The sequence below is a fragment of the Lampetra planeri genome, chromosome 39 (assembly GCF_965212315.1).
Source record: "Lampetra planeri chromosome 39, kcLamPlan1.2.h2, whole genome shotgun sequence".
Lineage (NCBI taxonomy): Eukaryota > Metazoa > Chordata > Hyperoartia > Petromyzontiformes > Petromyzontidae > Lampetra > Lampetra planeri.
In genome coordinates, this window is record NC_136145.1 from 9649158 (window position 1) to 9670496 (window position 21339).

The 21339-nt window shown below is 50.0% G+C and overlaps 1 protein-coding gene across 2 annotated transcripts in view; it reads right to left on the minus strand.

The window, feature by feature from the left end:
• CTC1 (CST telomere replication complex component 1) overlaps positions 1-21339 on the minus strand; it is a 115858-nt gene that overhangs the window by 39121 nt on the left and 55398 nt on the right. For both annotated transcript variants that reach the window (XM_078612790.1, XM_078612791.1), the window contains exons 9-10: positions 20350-20478; positions 9656-9882 (exon numbers count right to left, since the gene is read on the minus strand). In XM_078612790.1, the coding sequence (XP_078468916.1) occupies positions 9656-9882; positions 20350-20478 (356 nt within the window). The remainder of the gene's footprint in view (positions 1-9655; positions 9883-20349; positions 20479-21339) is intronic.

The window sequence follows — 21339 nt, forward strand, 5'->3', positions numbered from 1 at the left end:
GCTCTCTTCTAAAGACGGCTGCTCTCTCTCCGGAGGAGTGGGTACAGGGAGCTCATGGTAGTGTGGCACAGGGGCGATGGATGAGGGCAGGTCCGGATACGTGATAGCAGGTGCATTCTTGCCAGTCCTACGTTTGGAAGGGTGTCCCCCATGCAGAAGTAGCAGTTGCTTGAGTGGTCAGTGGGTTCCCACCAAATTATTGGGATAGCAAACTTCATGGCTCTCTTTTCCCCTCTGTACCATCCTACAAAAATAAATTTATTTCACCCACGACTAATGTTCAAAAGATTCTCGCAACATTTTTCATACATGATATATTTTTTCAATAACATTGAAAATTGTAAAACATTTGAAGATTAAAAACTTTTACAATTCATAAAATTGTAACAAATTTTATAACGTAAATTTTCCGAGCAACAATTGTCCATCTTACTTTCCAGAGTTGTTTTGCATTGCTCGTAGGTGAAATGAGGTCCCCAGGGTTTGTCTTGATCCCCGACAGGCATGCCGAAATATGCCTTGTAGGCCTCGCACATCTTAGCAGATGCTTCCACAGAGTACTTTTTCACTCTTGTCTTGATAAATTGGCCATAGACGTAGCAAAATGCATCTGCAGGATGCTTGCAGCCTCTTGATGCCATCTCAGAAAAATGCAGATATGTTATCCACTTAGGCAGCTGGAACTAAACTGAACTGGTGGGTTGATTACGTATTTCAAAGATCATCATCTCTCTGATGATGATTGCTTGTGTTGCAATCGAAACGTCGTATTCTATTATTTAATTTAATTTATTATTTTATCTTTAGACGTGACTTAACCGAAAGAACCAAATAATAATTCCTGCAGTCACGAAAGTTCTAAAATTAAGATTGAACCACTTCTACGGGGAAGTTTTAAGCTTATCTTTTTTCTCTCTCTCTGGCGACTTGTTTTCTCTGCCTGTGTCCTCTTTAGAATGTTCACACTCAAATTCTAACTTAGCAATCTTTGAAATACGTAATCAACCAGGCTATGCGTTAATTGTGTGTTGACCGACCCTCTGTGTTGTATTACATTACATTTCGATATTTTACTAGGTTATTTAATTTTAGTGTGTCTTTCTCCTGATTTTCAGGCTTGCTTGCCGTGTAATCGTTCTTGCAGCACCAATTGATATGCTAATTTTTTCTCTAACCCCCCTCCCTCTCTCTGCCTCCGCCCCCCCCTCTGTCTATTTAAGGCCACCACACAGAGACGATCACCCCTCTCTGTTACCTGTGTTGCTCGCGCTATGTATGTATCTTGGTAATATCTGTCTGCTAATATGTCTGTCTATAGTTTTCTGGTTAGATTTTATATCGCTATTTCATTATACCTGATGATGATTGCTTGTGTTGCAATCGAAACGTCGTATTCTATTATTTAATTTAATGTATTATTTTATCTTTAGACGTGACTTAACCGAAAGAACCAAATAATAATAAAATAATTCTCACGACGTTTCGGCCACAACGCAAACAGCTGAGGACAGCTGCTTGCGTTGTGGCCGAAACGTCGTGATAATTATTTTATTATGTTTTATTTTTATTATTTTATTACTTCCCTTCTATGTGACTTTACCGAAAGAACCAAGAAGATGACTCCCTGCAGTCACGAAAGCTTTAAATCGAAAGTTACTCCATGTTTACTCAGCACTGAATCTATCTGGAATGTTCTGGAAAATAGGTACATTTCAAAATATCACTGTCCTGGTCACAAAAGCAAAGTTTGTGGGGAATAATAGCCATTTTCTGTACTTTTGAGGCATAAGCAATTAGGAAATGACACTTACTAACCTGGAACATAAAAAAATGTTACACTGTTATTACACAACTTAAAAATGTTTGGCATGGACAAAGATTCCCCCCTATATAGACTGTTGGGGCAAGTGCTGTTCGCGAGCACCTATGCAGGCCAGCACGACACACTAGGGGGTGGGTGGCCAACACCACGCCCGACCGCCTTTGTCTCCTTAGTGGCAATATTAAGACATCGCACCAGGTACTCATTTGAGGCTGAGTCGACCTAGGGGAGGCCCAGGACCAGTTCGGATAATCATCACCGGTGTTGACCGTGAGCAGGAATTGAACCCGGGTCGCCAGGTTCGTAGCGCAGCGCGCTAACCGCCACACTACCGCTCATCACACACACGCGTGCAAAGCGGTTGTAACATAACAATTGGGAAATTCTCCAGATTACAATTTCAACAGTTTAAGGGAAATGCCACTGAAAGCACATAAACAAGGGCGCGCACACACACTTACAAAAGCTCGCTTAATGCTTTTGCATTTTCAATTTAAAACCTGTGTGACGCTGACATTGAGCTCTTGTAGTTCATAATTACTCTACCATGCAAGCAATGCACGCAAGGGGTTTTTCATCTTGGTCGAAGAAAATATCCACGAGTTAACAGCTGTCAAAGAAATACAATTTTTCAATCCGACGCTTTCACAAAAATCATTATCTCTGTACCCTATTGCATCCCAAGCGATGTTAGCAAAAAAAATATCCCCCACAAAAGAACGGCCTTTCGTGTGCATACGCCATCCATTTGCGCTGTCATTTCCACTATCGCCTTTCAGCAACAAGGCCCGATTCGAGCAACGCACACAAGCACTCCGGCAAACAAAGTGCACTTCAAGTGGCAAAGTTTCTCCTTCATATTCCATTTTGTTTCGCTTCGTTATATTTCATTCCATTTCATCTACGGCTTGGCCGTGTGACGCATGCACGTCAGCACGCATTTAATACCGCGTTGTGTGCCGTCGTCCCATTTCCCCGTCACCCAACGCCCAGGCCCCCTCCTCGCCCACGCTCCATTCCTCCCCTAAACCTGCAATCCTCGCACCCGGCGTACGCAACGACTGCTCACCAAGAGAACGAGTGGATTTTAAGCACCCGCCTACTTTGTCTGCGTCTCTATCGGTGCGAGTCGTCTCTGCGCGCGCGCGTGCGCATGTATATGTGTGTGCCCCGCCATTCTCTGTATCTTGGGTGTCTCTTGTCTGCACGGATGTCTGTTACGTCTGCGTTGTTGTCTCTGTGCGCATAAATGGACATTAGTTATGTGGTGAAATGCATTTGTCACGATTTCTATACAATATATATCAATTATTACAAACACAGAAAGCCTTTGTAGAATACTGCCTCGGCTAGCTCTGAGTAAATCAGCATAGCTCAGCACAGGTCTTTAGTCCAATCAATTATTTAGTAATAGAAAATGTAGTCATTGCGAATAACCTATTTTGGAAATATAAATACAAAGACAAAGGAATACCACAATCTTTGCAGACTGTCAGAGCAAGTGCCGTCATTGAGAACCTACTAAGGGGGGCAGGTCGCACGAGGTGGTGTGGCCAATGCCATGCTGAACGGTCTTTGTCTCCCCCAGTGCTAATATTTACACACTGCATCAGGTACTTACTTAAGCCTGTGGTGTGACCCAAAGGAGGCCCAGAGGTTCACAGATCAATTTCCACGGATGTTATCGACGGGTGAAAATGAACCGAGTCCATGAACCACAAGTCCAACGCTGCACACTACCGGTATATTTAACTCATGTACATACAAAGATCCCCCATGTAGCCTTTAACAGACTGTTGGGGCAAGTGCTGTTAGCGACCACCTATGGGTGGCCAGCATCACACTGTCTCCCCAGTGCTAAATAAATACACACACAACGCATTTCAGAATATACACAAACTGGGAACAACATTATAGAGCAAACTAATATTTGTAGACAAAAAGACTTGACTCATTGGCCATCCATTATTGACCGATCTACCCGAATGTATACAGTGCATTAGAGCACATTAAAGTGCTCCCCCAACCTTCCTCCTGAACTAAGCGACTCTCCTTTTACTCCAACAACTCTGCTCTTGCGTCCAAAAAATCACAGCGATGTAACTGTCCCCTGTAAGGTGTAATAAGACCACAGAAGGCGCGCCCTCGCTCAGACACACAGCTGCTTCAACACGGAATGATCTCCCAGACCCTAAACTATGCCGCCACTGTCAATCGATTCCAAAATGTCTTCAATAACTTCCTTGCACAACATTCACCATTGTTACAGCACGGGTGCATTCTGTACGAACCGGCAATGCGCAGCACTGATTTGTTTAAGGAATTTATTTATGTATTTTGCCCGCTGTGAAGTTCATTGTATAAACGTGTAATAAAGGACTCTTCCACAGTGTCGATCTCCGTTGTCCTTTACAGTGTCGATCTCCCTTGTCCTTTATTTGGGTTCGTGTAAATCTCGCTCCCACGGCGTCCTCGCTCAGGCCCGCGTCTCCTCCGTCGATCACTCCGCAACCACACTGCTGCTCCGCCCTGCAGCCACCCTGCTGCTCCGCCCTGCAGCCACACTGCTGCTCCGCTCTGCAGCCACACTGCTGCTCCGCTCTGCAGCCACACTGCTGCTCCGCTCCTCCTCGCTTACGGCCAGCCTTCCACAGCCCGCTAGCCCCCCTGCGCCCGGACACCGATGGCCGACGGTGCCGAGGTCTCCCAACACGTGGCGATCGCGCCACCCTCCCAGTACTGCCCAGCGTGGCCTCCTCCCGTTTCCAATCCGTCTTAACTCTCCGATCCCTTCCGGTTCTCTCCCTAAATCCTCTCCCCCACGTGACCCTAACTCCTCCCTCTCCTCACGTGACCCAGACTCCGCCCCCCTCAATCCTTGCTCGCATTACAAACGCATAGCACACAGTGTAGGTTTCACGACGGTTGTGTACGAATCATCGGGGGTGTTCCCTCTCGATACGTCAATCGACACCCTGGATAGCCTTGCAAATGAGACGTTCCATCTCAAAGGATGGGTTCCAGGTGACATAATGTGTATGTAAGTGATCACAATTGCTTGTGTAATAACACGGTCTGCTGCTGCAATGCTGGCCAGACGTGCCCTGGAGGCAGCGTGGCGATGCCCTGCGTTGTGTCCACCCCCCCCCCCCCTTCTGGCAAATGGTCTGGCTGTGCCGTGTCCCAGAGACGAGCTGGAAATGGAGCTCAACTGGCTGGTGGAGTTCATTTATAAACTCAGAGAATAGTGAGCCTCCATACCACACTTCCGCTGCAGTCTGGGCAACACTGCAGGTGGTGGGCATGTCCCTAACGAAAAAAATGCTCAATGGGGTGGAGCTACAGGACAGAGGGTGTGTCTACAGGACAGGGGGTGTGTCTACAGGACAGGGGGTGTGTCTACAGGACAGGGGGTGTCTACAGGACAGGGGGTGTGTCTACAGGACAGGGAGTGTCACTACAGGACAGGGGGTGGAGCTAGAGGACGGGGTGGGGCTAGAGGACAGGGGGTGTGTCTACAGGACAGGGGGTGTGTCTACTGGACAGGAGGTGGGGCTAGAGGACAGGGGGTGTCGCTACTGTATATCTGTGAAAAAGAGCTTTATAGCTCATTGGATTCGTTCAGGAAAAATATTCTGATTCTGACATGACAGGGGGCAGGCAATCAGTAGAGACTGATCCTGCGGTTACATTCTAAACTCTGGGTGCAAAGGTACTGGAAAATTTGTGACAATCCATTTCTCATAATCCTACACACTCGTTCCACGCGCAGGTACTTACACATTTAATAAAAGCATATGGGGTTCCTATTTCAGAAATACAAGATGGCCTTTGTTAGTGAGTAGGGAAAAGGCGCCGTGGTGTTGGAGGCGGCAGCACCAACCCCAACCGTGGACGCGTCCGGGCTGCGTGGTTTTGTTGAGACCCCCCCCCCACCGCCCCAGTAATCAGAGAAAGCCATTCCAGCATTGGAGCCACGACCACCAGAACAGCCTTCTCACGACGACCACTTGACCAGTCTCCACCAACTCCGGTGTCAAAGCAAGAGACAAAAAGCGCTACCCCAACCTCACCCAAACATCAGTAATGCATCTCTCAGTGGTGCGTGTTGGGCAAGCCCGCTCAGCGGAGGTGCAATGACTCGCTTAAGATAATCTTATCGTGCCGGTGATCTCACGGGCCCCTGGGGTGCGATACGCAGCCCAGGAATAGGGCAACTGCGGCAGAGGGATCAACGCTTTTTTATTCCCATTTGATTTTTTTCCATTCTCCTCCCTCTCAGCCGCTGCCGAGTGACGCCCCCGCCCTCCCCAGATGTCGCGTCGCACGTGTCTCAGCCGCCGTCCTTTATTCCTCTTTGACGACAGAGGACGAACGCGGTGGGAGCGGGGGAGGGCTGCGGGGATGCGTGCTCACCTCTGAGGGCCCAACAGCCATCGGGCACCAAAGCAAACCTTTGTCACCGGAGACGTAACAGCCAAACTGTGCTCTCGCTCAGCACCGGGACATGAAGCACACGAAGCTCATGGCGGTACCCCGGCACTCACATAATGTCCGTGATGCGGTCACGTTTAGTCTGTTTATGGTCGGCGATGCGGCAAACGACTCATCTCGACGAGTTGTACTCACGATGCACCACTACGGTGCGTATGAGCGTTCAGGGTTTCAGCGCACCGATTTGGGATTGATTGGTACCCCAGTCGCGGAGTGAAGTACACCCCTGGAAAAAATAGTGTCCCAGAAATTAAATATTGAATTGCCTCTCCCATTTTGTATTATTTGGTACCCCAGGGTACCGCCATAAGGATTACATGTTACCGTTCACGGGAAGACGCATTTCTGGAATGGACCACCGCATAACAAAGTTGATCGTTGAAAAAAACTCAACGCTGTGGTCTTCAGAACAAACTGAAGCTTACGATATACAAAGATCCGTCTTGTAAAAAAAATATACAGAGACGTCCTGTTACTCTGCATGAAAATATTCGGCTTAGCAAGCGAGTCTGCCTTGCACAGTCAAGATCCACTGAGGCTAAGCATGAAATAACTTGATTAAAGGTATCTGGAACACAAAGTCAAATTAAAGAATGCATTTGACCGATGATGTGTTAACCAGTCATTTAAACAACCAGCTGTCTCTACTCTCACAGCGGGGGGGGAGGCTAGAGGGACAAACCTGGCATATGGTGACCTGTGCGAGGGTGTGATGAGAGCCCGGGCTGAGAGAGGTTGGGGTGAAATGGAAAGGAGAGCACGGTGGAGGAGAGAGGGGGGGGTGGTAGCGGTGGTGAATTGGGGAAAGCGACTGGGAAAATATTTTCACCTTGCTCCCGGACTAATTAGCACGCACAGACAAATATCTTCCGTGACATTGGTAAGTGCCGGAGCGCGTGCTGATCAGAGGGGCTGTTTTTTTGTTCTTGGGTTCAGGCGCGTTGAATATTATAATCACACACACACTGTGCGGACAGAAAGGCAATTGCTACAGATGGACAGCCTCCGTGGATCGCAGGCACACAGCCACCACAAGCTCTTCCCCCCCCCCCTTCAACCTCCGCTCCTCATCCAGTGCTGGCACTCTGCCAAATTAATTTTCTATTCAATGCCTGTCTACAAAATTGCGCATTCGCGACAGAATAAAAACGTAGCCGGTCCTCGGCACGAGGACGGCTTGTGCCCTGCGGTGCAGACGTGTCGGCGGATGCCCTCGACGCGATTGATCGCCGTCCTCTTTGTACGGAGACCATGGCACCTGCCTGCGGTTCCATTATTAGGACTGTGTTTATATCCGGCTCACTGTGCCAAACATCAACTTCCACACCACGCGCACACACTACAGACAAACGATAAACGCTCTACGTGCGTGAATGCCAATCACTGAAATGTACAGTTGCATCTTCAAAAAGGGAAGGACGGAATATCAAATTGGGTACAGCCTGCCGGAGAATATCAAAAGGAAACTTTATTGTTAAACCCCCGAACATCAATACACTTTGCTTGAAAGACTTCAGAAAAATAGGTGGCATAAAATATGCCAAACAACAAATATGCCCAGATTACTTTCCAAGGTCTCCCTTATTAAAGACAGGTGGCTCTCAGATGGTGGAGCAATGAAATTACCATCCACTGATTTGTTTGGCCCAGCCGTGTTGTGCAGAATGCGATTCGACTGCATCGCGCTCGTGAAATAAAATATTTCTTCCCGGTCAAGCGTTGCTAAAAAAAAAAACGGACACGTACACAGCATAGGCTAGAAGCGCTGCTTAGCAACCGTCTGCCGAATGTCCCGGCCGGCTTATCACGCACGGCGCATTAGCCGTGCGAGCGCGCATTCCAACCCGACCGACCGCGCTGCGCTCACTCATCCGACAAGCGCCGCACGAACTTGAGCGGGCAGCCGTGGCACCCCCTCGCCTCCGCCGATGACCTCGTCGCCCGCGCACCCCGACCCCGCTGGTTGCGTAAGGCTTTTAGCGGTGGGCGAGAGCCTCGCTCGCTCGCACGCACGCGCGGAGGAACTGTGGCACCGAGACGCGGGCCTATTCGAGCGCAACAATACAGTCCCGTAATTCGGTTTGCACTGGCCTGTTAGTAATGCCTGGGAATATTCTTTCTGGCACATTCAGATTTGGTGAGGATGGAAGAAATAAACAACATTCTGCTAAGTGCGTGCCCTCATTTATAAACCATCGTGTATTATGTTTACGGTGGTTTTAGAAAAAAAAATTCATTTCAAATCTGCGGAGATGTAAACTGTGAATGTCGCGTGCGCACGCCCGAGGCACTTTGCCTAACACGCATCATTTACTCGGGAGACGCGTCATTTTTCAAGGCGCCGCGACGCAAGCGCGCAACGGCGTGACCACGGGAGCCATCGCGAGAGAGCCGAGCGGAAAACGAGACGCCACGCGTCGGCCGCAAACCAGGGAAAGGGGGGGGGGGCGTCAAAACAAATAGAAAGAGAAGCGACACCAGCGGCGGGCAGCCTGCTGGTCTCGAGTGCGCTCGGCTTAGCCGCCGGGCCACACTTCGGGCCACCCTTGCTTTGCCTGCGGGCCGCGGCGTTTGATGCGACTGTCCCGTCGTGTGACCCGAGGGAGAAGGGGGTTCAAATGAAGTCGGCGCCACAGCAGTGCACCCCGAGATATCGAGTGCCGAGCGAGCTGGAGCAAGGTTTCTCCTCAGAGGAAACGGCTCGGGGTCTTTTAAAGGAAAACACAACTCGAATTCCCACGCAGACATTAACTTGGTTGATATGTAATCTTGAACGGTTATTTATAACTGTACGTGCATGTTTCGTGTCAAAATGCTGGAGATTTTTGTTACGCGTAGCCCAGAGACGCGGTAAAGCAGAGACAAGCGCTTGGGGAGACGGCCGGAACCGGCGCCATCGTTGCCCAAAGCTCTGGCGGTGCTACGTTGGGATGATTGGTCAACTCCATGAACGAGTGTTTATACATGCGGGAGGAAACCCGCGAAAACCAACGCGTGCGAAGGTGGAGAAAACACTCAATTCTTGTACGGCTGGAAATGATTCCACTTGCCATCATCTGCTGGCAAGCCAGGAGAGAGCAACTTCAGTGCCCGGGGGGGTAGGGTGGGAGCTTCACGAATCTGTGCGATCCACCAATAGAGCACGAATGGACGGCACGCTCCACGTTCACAGCCTCTCACCTGCTCAGGCTCTCACCTATTAAGCCTCTCGCCCGTTCAGTCTGTCGCCCGTCCAGGCTGTGGGGCGTGCGAGGGCTCCGAGCTCTACGCCTGGTTCAAACAAAACGTCCGGCCTGCTCGCGGGAACTTCGCCGTTTGACGGGCGCTCGCGTCGCTCACCTCTCCGACAGCCTGCGGAGCTCGTGCAGGAGCCGGAAGTAGCCGGCGGGCGAGAGGCAGGCGGCGTGCAGCGCTCGCACCGGCGCGCTCCACAGGGCCCGGAACGGCGCCCACGCCGAAGCGAGGGGCGAGAACGAGGCGACGCGCACGGAGCCGAGCGCGCACACCACCAGCACGGCGCGAGGAGAGCCGGGCCACGGGCAGCGCACCAGGTGGGCCGCGTGCACCTGCCGGGGGGGGGGGGGCGGGGAGACAACGACGACAGGTTGGGTGGGGGAAACGACGAGGACCCGTCATCGCCATGGACCGTCGTCAGTTGTCGTCACCGGCGTCGTCTTTGTCCGGGATCGCCGTCGTAATTTGTCATCCACATTCCGTTTGCGCGCCGTCTCAGTGAGTCGCGTGGCCTTCAGTAGTTTGCGACCGAACCAAAAAAAAATCCCAACCATCCGTGTGTGCCCGAGGGAGTGGTCCGTGTGTTTGTGTGTTTTGTGTGTGTGTGTTTGTGTGTGTGTTTGTGTGTGTTTTTGTGTGTTTGTGTGTGTGTTTGTGTGTTTGTGTGTTTTTGCGTGTGTTTGTGTGTGTTTTTGTGTTTGTGTGTGTTTGTGTGTGTGTGTTTGTGTGTGTTTTTGTGTGTGTGTGTGTTTGTGTGTGTGTGTTTAATGCACGCCTTTCGCACCGTACGTAGCCAACTGTGCTAATCAGAGTTGAGGGGGCCGGGGGGCAGGGGCTGACGGCCGTCTGCCGAACTGATTTGGTCACAGGCATTGGCTATGGCGCTGGTAAATGTTCGCCTTCTCTTCCCAACAAAGTAAATTTTTCCTCATACAATATCGGACGGAGTGCTGGGAAGGTTGACAGAATATATCCACGCAAATTTATACTCCTAAAAATATCACCGTGGCATTGTTATAGAGAACATAAATATGCATGAAACATTCACACGGCCGTTACAAAGGCCAGATTTGAATCACAATGAATTGCTCCACCGCTCTAAAGTGCGATGCAAAAAAAATAATTCCGTTAATAAAACTCAAACGGCACACAGCAGACGCGCAACGCTGCGCGCGTGCGTATAGTATGTCAAGAGCTCCATCGGAAATAACACGATGACATACACCTCCGGAGCCTTTTGTATGAGAATATAATCACGTGCACACACACAAGAGGCAAGGCCACTGGGAAAGGCCCGAGCGCGGGCACACGAGATGAGCCATGTGGTCCTATGGAAAGAAACTGAGCGCTTGTTAGGAAACAGAGCGATGCCCCAATTTTCCACCTTCTCTGAACTCAGGAGAGCACAGTGTTCCGTGGAGTTTCTGTACCCCCCCCCCTGCATCCGACTTCGCGGTTTGTGCTCTGTATCGGCCTCCTCGTGAAATATATTTTTTTTAATTGAAACAGGGCGATGCGTATTCATAGCGGCATCTACGATCATCACCGAAAGATATATTCCGCATGTGTGCAGCAGGCAATTCAGAACGACTCCCCTGCAAGGCGTGCTCACCTCCACCTGCACCTGTAAGAGAGGGCGTGCCCGCAGCTCCCCCGTCCTTACTTCACGCACAGCAGAGCCACGCGCGAGTGTCAGAGCGTGAGATAAACGACAGATTTCTGTGCAGCCTGCCGAGGTTCCCCACTGTGGTCACCGATAAAGACAGACCTGCCGGTGCCACCGCGGCGCGCCTGCCGGACCCATTCAAGAGAGCGCCTCACCCCCCCCCCTCGCAAAGGCTGCCTCGGCAGAAGCGAAGACGTCGAGTCTGTACAACAGCCCCGATAAAAGTGGCGCAGACCAGGTGGCCGTCCTACGAGTCTCTCTCTCAGAGGCGCCTTGTGGACGGTGGCTCACAGATCTCGCGGGCGTGCACGACAAGCACCCAGAGCAGGCGAGGGTGTTCTCTCTCGGTTACCACCCAGAGCAGGCGAGGGTGTTCTCTCTCGGTTACCACCCAGAGCAGGCGAGGGTGTTCTCTCTCGGTTACCACCCAGAGCAGGCGAGGGTGTTCTCTCTCGATCAACAGAGCCAGGTGCTGGACTGGATCAGCCAACGGTGGTCGACACCGGGCAGAAGTTGAGAGGAAAAGCCACGAAAAAACCAGAACCGAGCCCTGGGCCCCTGTGAGCTGCGCTCACGCGTCTGACACCGAGAGCTCTCCCATTGTTTGATTTTTTAACAAAGTGGAAAGAGGAACCCCGCAGAGGTGTCAAGGGGCACGTGGGGTTCGGGTAACTCAGCTCTCTTTTGGGGGTGTTTATCAGCATTGGCACATTTATACCCCAAACCAACGGGGATGCACGCACATGCTGCCACGCAAACCACCTTCACACGCACATGAGACAAGTGATAATCCCAGCTTCCTTCAACAAAAATTACAGTAAAGAATCAACAAGAACATAAGTCGTTCGCATAAATGTGTCGTTAAACCCGCCACCACCCGACACAGCCCATTAGTAAGGTTTGTGTCGTAATCAAAACATGCCAATTAGTTACTAGTTTAGCACATCAGTGTGTTGGAGAGGAGCCCCACTGCAGCATTTACAATTCGGGTACCGTGATGTCTCGCCGCTAAATAACAACCAGCCTCATCAGGAATCCTCCTCCTGTTTCGGTCAATAACGTGCGAAGACCAGAGGGAGGGGGGCGTTAATGTCGTCATGTAAATTACAATGGCTACAGGGACTCCTCTACTTATGGACATTCATTTTACGAACTTTCAGAGATACGAACAAACCTGTCCGTATGTCCAGTTGCCTCTTCGGGCCGAGAGTCGTGAGTTCAACCCCCACGCAACAGATGGCGGTGGCGGCATCTACATCTGCAGAACGTGAAGAACCAGTGGCATCTACATCTACAGGAGGTTATACAACTTTGAAAGACAGACCTGTTCTTCACCTGAGGACGGCTGCTTGCGTTGTGGCCGAAACGTCGTGAGAATTGTATTTTATTATGTAAAATGTTATTATTTAATTATTTCCCTTCTACGTGACTTTACCGAAAGAACCAAGAAGATGAATCCCTGCAAATCGAAATTTTACTTTTAAAGCCATTCCCCGTGTTTAGTGTACATGCCGTACAACGTGTTTGGGATCGACAGGAGTAAAGTTGGACGACTTATGAACAAATTGACTTACGAACAGACCTCTGGAAGTATTGGAGTCCCTGCATCTATTGTTAGCTGGGACATTTTAGTTAGAGCAGCATCATCTGCCTACGCCTGCCTGGCAGTCCCCACAGAGTCCGGCGACCAAGGGGAAGACCTACGGAGCAGACGGTGGGGACGCCGTGAGGGCCGCTCTTGGAGGTCGCTCGCTGCGTGTCTGCCGGATCTGGCGGAGGTTAAAGGGCATGAGAAATAAGAATAGGTTTTACCCTTTCTGACAATAAAACACGAGGTGTGAAGATGTTCAAACACCAAACAGATACATTTTGCATTGTATCTTTGAAACTGATTGGCCGCCACCAAAGAAAAGGTCCATGATATAAGGTGAAGAGCGTAGGGGAGTGAGCTGTGGTGGTGGTGGCATCAACAGCTTTGTCCACGACGACATCTCTCCTGACCTGCGTGACATGAAGTTTAGACAATCTGACACCTCCGGGTAGGTCAGGGGGGGTCACGACATTCGGCGGCTCGCACCGATCCTGTCCTGCGAGACGGGCGGCAATCGCGGACCCGCGGCATCGTCCGCGCAGGTGACGGCACGCAGAGCACGTTGACGACGGAAAGCAAGACCGTGCGGCTGAAGCGGTTTAGTTTGATGCGCAATTTAGCCTGACAGCTCATTCATGTTTCCACGGGCTTATATTACAGCTCTGTCTTTGTTTAATACACCAATCCATCAAGCTAGCGTCAGCCATCTCACTCTCAAGCAAGGTGACGCACAACAACCCAACACGCATGCGAGCATTTATGTATGTTGAACCTCTTTCACACCGCACGTAGCCAAACGCGCTAATCGGATGCTAAAACATCATCGAACGCCAATATGCATGCAAAACCACATCGGGCGCGCCCACTTGCATCCTTCTGATGCAGTCAATTCAGCATGAAAGGCGTATGTGGCACCGTTCCAACGGGAAAACATATACGTCCTGAACACTGCCAGGCCAGCTTCTTATCTCCCGTTTGAAGCGCTATCTCAGTCATCCCTGGCATGAAATAAAAAATAACTCCAAAAATAAGGGTTGACGCGCGGAATTGTATTTATTAAGATGCACACGGACAGCCCCGTGAGATAATGGAATCAGAGAAATGTGCCAGAGGCCAGGGTCACGAGTGGCGTCTCTCGCTCGCACCGCACTTGCAACGCGTGCACGTGCGGGGCGGAGGAGGCGGGGGGTTTGAGTGATGACTAATTTTACAATTTGTTATCGATTAAATAATTATTTCCCCCCCCCCCCCCCTTTTTTTTCCTAGGACACCGAGATGAAATGCGACGTGTGGGTTTCGGTCGTGACGGATGGCGACGACGGCGAGGGGTTGAAATGAATTTCGCGTTGAATGCAATTTGTGCGGAGAGAAATCTAAAGAGATGATTTAAAAGGAGTGGTGGTGGTGCAATGCAGACAGTGGTAATGACAGCATTAGAACCACATTTTACACTAACATGAACACATTCTTTCATTCTAATGTCGCCACTTAATTCTTACGAGCCTTCGAAATAGTTCAACGCACCCTCACGTACGTTCACAAGGACTGGAAATAAATAGCTAAATAACCGTACACACAAGAGCCACCGTAACAAAAAATACGACACAACTGCTCGTAATGGTGGTGCGACACGGCTGTTATCTAGAATCTTAGGGAGGGGTGGCCGGTGGATCATGCAGAGATCGATTCAGAGTAATGACCCTGCGGGAGCACGTTTGGCGCCAGTTGCAAAGGTTCGTGGTTCGTTATACCGGCAGACTGCCCTGGTTAATACTGCGGGTGCATCAATTAATAAAACACGATGCGTCCTCAGCCTCGTAGTGGACTTCACACAAGAAGGGCAGGTCATCGTGCGCCGGCTTCACAGTTCCAATTTGCCGAATTTAAAAAAAACTTGCAATCATCGAATTGGAAAACAAATCGCAATTGTCGCCACCCCCCGCCCCTTTACTGCGAAAACGTAGCAGGAACTTTTTGATGTAAAACTTATTGAGACACAGTGAGGCTTTCCTGGGTAAGCAAGTGCAATAATAATAATAACTATAGGAGGCGGTAAAGCGTTTATGTATAGACCTATCTGTACAGAGTCCAAATATCCTTCCCTCTTTGGGTACGACACGGGGGCGGCATCCTGTTACAACCGAGTATCACCAGTTCGTGATTCGGGGCAAACAACGGGGGTCAACATTTTTGTTGGGATACACGACCGAAGGGAGGCGACACTGGCATGAGACGGCAGGGCAGCAAAAAGCATCCATTGTTGTACTGTATTAGTTTTGAACGTCCATGCTCCCTGCCGTCACGGCAAAGATCAGCGGCAATCGATGTCTAAACCAGTCCTGGGGGTCTCCAATAGCTAATCGACGTTGGCCAGCGGTAATTAGCGATGGTCAAACAGGCCCCATGATTCACCAGGCAGTGGAAGGACAAGAAGCTTTACCAGTGTTCTTCACTAATTTTCAGACGTGGGCCACTTTCGCCGATAAGACATCATCAGTGCGAGGGCCGCCACACCGCCTGCAAGCGGTATTGTCGGGGGCCGCACGTCAGGTGCCGCGCTAAAGGCCACCAGAGGCCGCCAGTGGCCCGCGGGCCCTGCCACAAAGAGCACTGGGCTGGACATTATTACCGATACAATAATGGTTAAAAAACATCAAACCGAGAGAAGCAAAACGAACCAAATGTTCGCAAACTGTCACTTGAGGGTGATGGAGGCTGTGATGGTGTTATGGGCCACATGCAAACTTTGCAGTGGAGAGCAGACAGAGCCTGGGCGTGCATGTGGCCCGACACAGAGGCACAGTGGTAATTTTCACTTTGCAAGGCACACTGTCTCTGCCTGCCTGCCTGCCTCCCTCCCTTCCAGAACCCAACGAAGCAATAAAAGCCCTGTGCCCCCCGAGGCTGACTTTAAGCAGTCAGACGTACCACCTTATGAGTTCACTCCTAGTTAATAATAACCACAAACAAGACGTTTGCGTGGTCAGCGGCGTCAATATCTTTCAGGGTGGCTCTACTGATCGCTCCCTAAAATCTAACGCCATATTCTCAACGGGATTTTCACAATGTATTGCAATTGTTTTATCCCATTTAAATAACATCTTATTCTTCGGTGGTTTTAATATATGTCTGATCCCCTAAATTCTTCCTTTGCGAAGGAATGTTTAGCCCTGCTGGACTGTGTTGGTCCTTCCCAACACGTAAACTTTCCTACTCACAATCTTGGTCATACCCTTGATCTAGTCATTACATCTGGTTTGTTCATATCCATTTTAAATTCGTCCAACATGCTGTATCTCTCTTCCTTATGCTATGAGAGAACCATTGGAGCTATGCACTTTCAAATCGAAATTGAAAACTCATTTCCTTAGAACTACGTTTTGTTTAGTTTGTTGTCCTTCCCCCGCACCTTTGATTAGCACGGTTGGCCACTTTCATTGAATCAAACAAACCATCATCTGCAGGGATTTAAAATCTTTAAATACAACGAAGTTTTTTTTTTTGCATTATGACTGCAGGTATTGTGGTCCATGTAAACATGACTCCTTGTAAAAAAGGTGTCAGTTTTTTTGCCAGATAGAAGGGTAAAAAAACAATTATCACAACTAAGTTTGTTGAGTCAATTTTATTATTCTTACCCTCAAACTTTCAGTTTCTTTCTTGAGAGGACAAGCGTCTTCTCTATAATGCAACACTCTCTAATACTCTCGGCTCTTTGGTGCCGCTTAAATCACAACTTGTCTGCTACAATCGGTGATCTCCTTGGCATACTGACCATCTGCGCTCCTTGGACAGTGGGACACAGGTCCGGAGATTCATGATCACATCTGGAAACAAACATCAGGATATTTTAAATGGACGAATTAAATTAGGCAAGGCCCACATTCTTCTCTATGCTAATGGCTATAGAAACTCAAGAATGCCTTTTACTACAACTGATCAAATGTTAAAATCTAATTCTAAACCAATCTTACCTGGTTGCAATGTATAAATGCAATAACGTTTCTAGAATCGTTTCATTCCAAAATGTATTCTATTATGCAAAAGAGGAATTGCCCCTTCCACTCCTGAGTCACATCGAAACAATACTCTCCGACTGCGTTCACTGTGCCGCCCCCTCCCCATGACCCTCTCTGACCTGGCCTGCAAAGAAAAACCGCCAACTTGTTCCCGAGAAATCCGATCCCACTTCCCTGGCTGTATCCATTGTCACGTCGTCTCTGCCCTGGTTGTGTCTATATTGAGCGAATCACTCAAGCACCGATGTAGTACCCAGTGTGCTTTTAAATTGGGGACCGTTCGATTTTCACTTTTATGCTGATGACCCCGCAGATTTATGTTAAGGCTCTGACTGATACCAAAGAAGCCGTTTCCATACTATCACGTCCTAGATGATCCTAATGTTTCTTTAATTAAATTGTGGTAAGAGAGAGATTATGCTTTTGGGCTCTCCACATAAAGTACGCAAACTGGATGGTTTTAGTTTGGTCATTCTGTCTTCCTCGGAGGTCAGAAACTTGGCTGTTATCCTAGACCCCAGTGAGACATTTCAGGCCCACATGCATAATATCACCAACATCTTGTTAATCCACTTAAGCTGCAAAGCTCCACTAAGACCTCTCATGCTGTCCCTTCCCGATCCTGAGAGGCTGATGCATTGCCCTGATTTCATCAAAGTTGGACAGCTGTAATGCCTTGGCTTTCTTGCGTTTCTAAAAGTGTTTTAAGTAAACTGCAATATATTCAAAACTCAGATGCCCGGGTTTTAAGCCAGATATAAATCGCGTGATCAAATGACTCCGATTATTTCCTTCCCTGCACTGGCTCCCTTTAAAGTACAACATCGACTTAAATAATTCCTCTTCTCACGTTTAAGGCCTTGAATGAGTTGGCTTCTAAATATTTCACCGATCTGCTGAGGTTTTATATTCCACTGCAGAAAAGAATTCAGATCTGCTGGTTCTGGTCTCCTAATGATGATTCCAAAGGCCAGACTGTGTTGTTATGTGGGAGACTGAGCTTTTTGTAGCCAGCTTCCGCGATTGTGGAATTTCCCTTCCTCCTCGGCCCATTCGGGAATATAGTCTGTCACATTCATTTGAAATCGCATCTTAGAACTCACCTGTTTGTACAGCAGGCTTTCTCCATAACTTCAGCTTTATTGTAAAGGGCTTTTGAGGCCTTGTTCGAATGGAGCTTTAGAAATCCGAGTTAATCAATAATTATCAAGGCCGTCTTTTATTTTTATTTTTCTCACCTTCAAATCGAATAAGCTGAGCTCGTTATCTGTTTTATATATTGCATATTCAGGTTAGAGCGCTGGGCCCGAGGTATGCACACACTCTGCGGATACGTTGAGAAGTGAATACGGCGGATAATCTTTTATCCTGCTTTGCTACTTCGAGAACAGCGAGCACGCTGCCGCTGGCTCCCCTTGGCCGTGCGGCTATTAGCGGCAATGACGGCGTGCTCCGTCTAGCCGGGGCTCGCCGCACCGCCCAACTCCGTACCCATTTATACCCCATAATGAGGAGGCTCTCGGGGGGCAGGCGGAGGGGGGTCATCCGCAATCCACAAAAGCCGCGGCGTCACCCGGCCGCTCCATCCGCCCCTAACGGCCGCGAGGGGCGACCGCGTCCCCTCGGTCCCCACGTGGTTGCGGCGGCGGCGAGCGCGCGCCGACGACGGGAGGCTGGCCTCTCGCCAAACCTCGCGCCGCCGCGCGCCGGGCAGGCACGGCCGTCCCGGCACCGGTCCTCCCCGCCTCCTCAAGGTTGCGTCGGGAAAACATCATTCGTGATTTCACGTTTCACGGAGAGAGCACCGCGCACGGGCCCACCTGCAGGCATGGGGTGGCGGGGGTGGCGGGGGTATGACAGCTGCGGTGTTGATTAATGCGAGAGCACAAATCGGTCCCCGTCACGGTGTTACACGCTAGATCAGGCAACCTTCAACGGGGTTGTTTTTTTGTTTGTTGCCATTGGGTCACGCGCCCCCCCGCCGCTATTTTGAGCGAGCGATGGCAACGCGTAGGCGGCGAGGACGGGATTCGTTCGCTCGTCATCAAATCTGCAACGCGCACGAATACAACTTAAGAAAAAGGACGTTCAGGGGCGTGGACAAGAGTGGGTTGAAGAGAGCGAGACGCCTTTGAGGTGCTCACAAAGAGTCGACGACGACGACGCAATGATGTGCGGTGCACAGCGGGAGCGGCGGACGGAGTGAATTCCAGGCGAGCGAAGCCGCGGCAAGAGCGGCGGGGACATCCGCCGCCTCATCTGGCTCTCGAGACGACGGGCCCGAGAAGGGGGGGGGGGGGGGGGCCGCTTTGAGGCCAATCCGGAGGTTGTGAGATGAAACGTGGGGACGCTAAAGAGGCCGGTTGCTCTTTGTAACGGGGAGAAGGAGACTTTGTGCAGGATACCGTTGTTCAACCGGAAGCCAATGATGTGCATTTAAAAGGTCTGAGGATTTCATGGATTTGTCTAACACATCTAGGTTAGGTTACAGTGAACGTTGCAAAACCACTTCAACATAATTTCTAGATGCCTGATTGTCACACCACAGCGCTCGGATAATAACGGCTTAATCTATTATTTATGCAAATTAAACCTTAATTATGTAAATTAAACCTTTAGGCTCATTGTACAAAGGAGACTGAAAATGACAAAAGGTACTAGACCGACAGCACAAACGAGACAGTGAAAATGAGATCAGAAATAATATCGAATATCTTCGTGACATGAACTGAGAGAGATTATCGTCGGATTTGCAGGGCGATCGATGGGGGTGGCTGCGAGATCTCGACGGCACGTGAGCGCGACGCGTCGATGCCAGGAAGCTGTGGGCCCCGCGAGAGGCACAGACAGCAGCTGCGGGTCACGGCGAGAGCGAGATACCACCTCAGCTAACCTACATTATTATTATGATTAATTTGACTACTCTTGTTACCCAGCAATGCCTCATCCAGTTTCAAGATTCTGCTTTACGGAGGGCTCCAGTTAAGCTTTCGCATGAGGGGGCGACGATTGCTATGTTTTTCATAGCAATCGTCACCCATGATGCCAGTAAACACATCGGGCCTCTGTTTTTTCGAATGAAGCGACAGGATATGCAGTGCCCACCGTGAAGCAGATGCCGCGTATTTCATGGTTAACAAATCTGCCGGGTTCAACACGTGAGCCTTTGGGCCATGTTAAATCAAACTGTGTATCTGGATCCCTTGTACCAATGTCTGCATTCGCACGTAGACTTCACTTTGGTTTGAGCACCTTCAAATACTGCTCCCCATCCCCCCACCCAGTTTGGCCTGTGAGCAGCGAGACGTTCCCCAGCATCCTCACGTCGGGATGGACTCACGGGGGACCGGGCCACAAGCCCGGTCGAGGAGAAGGGGGGACGAACGACAAAGATGGAGCTCACACTCACAGGGGCAGAGACACCAGCCAGAAACCGTCAGACTCGCAGATAACGACCGACGTACAGAGAGTAAAAATTAAATATCCATAAAAATATTAAACTATAAATCAATGAAGAGGTCACCTCGAGGGTGGCGCCGATGCGCAGGCCACGGCCGAGGTGCAGGCCCTGCTGGTAGGCGAGGCAGAGGCCCACCTCGCCGTCGAGCTCGTACAAGCCGCCGTGCGCGTTGATTACGCGTGTGAGCACGCCCTGGTACGCACGCACACACACACGCACGCACACAAAGACAAAGATCCCCCGTATAGCCTTAACAGACTGTCGGGGCAATTGCTATTAGCGAGCGCCTATGAAAGCCGGAACGGCACACGAGGGGGTGGGTGGCCAGCACCACGCCCGACCGCCTTTGTCTCCCCAGTGGCGATGTTTACACACAGCACCAGGTACTCATTTGAGGTTGAGTCGACCTAGGGGAGGCCCAGGACCGGTTCAGATAATCGTCACTCACCACAGTCATCGTCACCACCACTGTCACAGTTAACTATTGTACTTTTTTACCCAAAAAAGCCTCACCGAGTCTACTGCTAAAGTACAGGCCGTGGTGGTGGTGGCTATGCTGCTGCACATGGCCGCAGCCTGGAGTAACCCAGCGCCGTGGAGGCAGCGAGGGTTGGTGGATCATCGCACAAATGCTGCGAAACTCCCTTCCCGTGGGCTTCGAGGTGCCATACCCTGGCGGTACAGCATGTGGATTCATCGCCATCTGTTTCTATCTGTACGCGGGGGATAGAGCGTTGCCCCCTCGCGCAACGCGTGGGTTTCCTCCACGTGCTCCGGTTTCCTCCCGCTTGTGCAATACACACAACTCATCGTTAAACATTTTCAAATAAAATCCAAATGCAGGACCCTCCAGAAAAAGAGTTCTGCTGCTCAGGGCGGCTCTCCGGAATAAATAAATAAATAATGCTCTGTAAATGTCAAAGAAAGCCTTTATGCATGTGGAGCCTCTAAATGTGACTTTCATCACGAATGATCGTACATTAGACATGAATGCTATTCGTCAATTAAAATCAATTACGATAGAACCACACCTGGCGTCAATTTGTGCGCGGT